General features: G+C 50.0%; 1 protein-coding gene across 7 annotated transcripts in view; it reads left to right on the forward strand.

The window, feature by feature from the left end:
- The window catches only part of LOC105904186 (pleckstrin homology domain-containing family G member 1), an 83,597-nt gene that overhangs the window by 56,008 nt on the left and 25,089 nt on the right, over positions 1-2,500 (forward strand). For 4 of the 7 annotated variants that reach the window (XM_031581427.1, XM_031581428.1, XM_031581432.2 and 1 more), the window contains exon 2: positions 1,749-2,260. In XM_031581427.1, coding sequence (XP_031437287.1) covers positions 1,749-2,260 — 512 coding nt within the window. The remainder of the gene's footprint in view (positions 1-1,748; positions 2,261-2,500) is intronic. The other 3 variants (XM_031581429.1, XM_031581433.2, XM_031581431.2) reach the window with 1 other exon arrangement.

Raw genomic sequence — 2,500 nt, forward strand, 5'->3', positions numbered from 1 at the left:
GTCCTCACCTATTTTCACGTAACTGATACAGTATCGTTAGACACCAAGCTACTCTCCAAGCCCGCTAAACATAGATAGACTCAATGATAGAAAGTTTGAACTTTTGTTTGTTTTTGTCTTTTTGTGGTTTTTTTTAATCTTTTTTCATAAAATGCTGGCTGACGCCTGGTTTGTGTAAATATCATGGTGTGCGTGAGTCACTTCCTCCGGTGTGGCTACAGGTGATTAGCTGGTTTAAACCAAAAGAGAAAACGAACACCTCAACACACTTGCCGTGGAGCCAAGCTAACCCACCTCCCTCTTGGCCGATCAGGCCTGAGAAAAACCCTCCTTTTCCGGAGTCCCCCAACACCGTACTTATCCGCCCATACACAGGAACTACTCCTGCTGCAGCAACTCCATTGATACCTCACGCAGTCACACCATTTTCAACACCATGTCTCCATCAGTGCTGTTAAAGGGTCAGCCCCACCCCTACTGAGGGACTGTCAGCTGCACACGTAAGGGTGCCAGTAATTAATTAAACAACGTAATAAACTAAATATAAATACATTTAATTGTATTTATGTGAATATATGTGTACGTAACTCTCTGCTTTTTGTGACCCAGTAGATGACTGGTGAACAGATCAAGTGTTGGACATGTCTGCCTAGCTATACGTAATGCATGTCAATACACTGCAGATTTGAATTATATTTTTGGTGTTTTGAAATGGCTTTGGTCATGGCTGCCATCTCCTTAACATAACTATGAGGCGGGTCAGTAATGTGCTAGGATACACCAGCAAACACGTGTGTGTGTGTGTGTGTGTGTGTGTGTGTGTGTGTGTGTGTGTGTGTGTCTGAAGGCCCAAGGAGAGGATGGGTGGTTCCGCCTGAGGTGTTCTCTGCACCGGACAAGCACAGGAAATGGTAGCCTGAGTCAAACCTCTGGTGGTTATGTGTGGTGTGTGTACTGGTCAAACTGTGTTTTATATTTCCGGAAACACCCTTTGATATATTTGTGTTTGTGTGCATACACCGGTTACCGTCTGCATTTAGTGTTTCCGGAGACACCCATCTTCAGTAAATATCTGTGTGCGTGTTTGTGAGCGAGCAGAAAGGCAATAGCAATAGTTAGGCCACTGCCTAACAGCTCCTGGGGGAGAAAACAGAAGACTCTGCACTTTGTGGTCAAACTTATCCCACACTGGCAACTTGGTCTTGATTTTTAGATGGAGACAGATTTCTTTCTGTGTGTGTGTGTGTGTGTGTGTGTGTGTGTGTGTGTGTGTGTGTGTGTGTGTACATGTGAGACAGAGAGAGAAAGGGATATTTATGGTTTGGCCGGGGCTTTTTTCCTTGCAGTTGAGGCCTGGCTGCATGAAAAAGCAATGGTGCTGTGGGAAATATGTGGTTTTGCTTTGTCGTTGTATTTTTGGCAACATAATGACTCCATAATGTCCCTACTCACTGTTTTAGCTAATATCTCACTGTGTCTCTGCTCTCTCTCCCTCCCCTTGTATTCCATTCTCTCTCTTTTCTCCGTACATCTATCTTTCTCTCCCTCTCTCACTATGTCCCTATTTTTCTCTCTCACTCTTTTTTCTCTTTCACCCCCTCTCTCTCTCCCTCTCTCCCTCTCTCTCTCTCTCTCTCCCTCTCTATCTCCCTCCCTCTCTCTCTCTCCCTCTCTCTCTCTCCCTCTCTCTCCCTCTCTCTCTCTCTCCCCCTCTCTCTCTCCTTCTCCCTCTCCCCCCTCTCTCTCAGAAGACTACTCGTTCTCCTCGGATGCGTTGTCCCCACTGGCGGAGAACGCAGGTGGAGGGGCGGTGCTAACCTCCAGCAGCCCAATCAGGAACTCCCTCGTCTGCAGCTCCACCCCCAACTCACACAGCATGATGGACTCCTCCCACTCGCACCACGGTGACCGGCCTGTCAGCTACAGCTCCACCTCTTCCTCCGCCTCTTCCCGGGACAGCCACTGCTCATTGGGTGGCCGCTCCATACTCGGCCCCGCCCCAGAACGCGACCGGGACGCCGGGGCCATCCGATTGGAGCTGGTGCCCGCCCGTCAGCTGGCAGGTGCCGATGAGGAGGAAGGGGAGAAGGGGGAGAGGCGGGCCCCTCCGGCGCAGACGCGACGCACAGACGCAGACGCAGACGGGGCGCGGACGCCAGAAGGGGAGGGGGGGCCCAAGGTGGCCTATGTGGACCGGGTGGTGCAGGAGATTCTCGACACGGAGAGGACTTACGTGCAGGACCTGAGGAGCATTGCACAGGTGTGTGTCAGCGTGTGTGTGTGTTTGTGTTTGTGTGTGTGTGTGTGTGTGTGTGTTTGTTTGTTTGTGTTTGTGTGTGTTTCTGTTTGTTTGTGTGTGTGTGTGTGTGTGTGTTCAGATTTTCACATAAGGTGTTGAACCTCTTTCCTCTCCTACCTTCCTCTCTCCTGCTTCAACACACTGGGAGGTCTATCCTTGAACACACCCTTCTCTCTCGCTCGCTCTCTCCCTCCCTCTCTA

This window comes from Clupea harengus, chromosome 15 (assembly GCF_900700415.2).
Source record: "Clupea harengus chromosome 15, Ch_v2.0.2, whole genome shotgun sequence".
Taxonomy (NCBI): Eukaryota; Metazoa; Chordata; class Actinopteri; order Clupeiformes; family Clupeidae; genus Clupea; species Clupea harengus.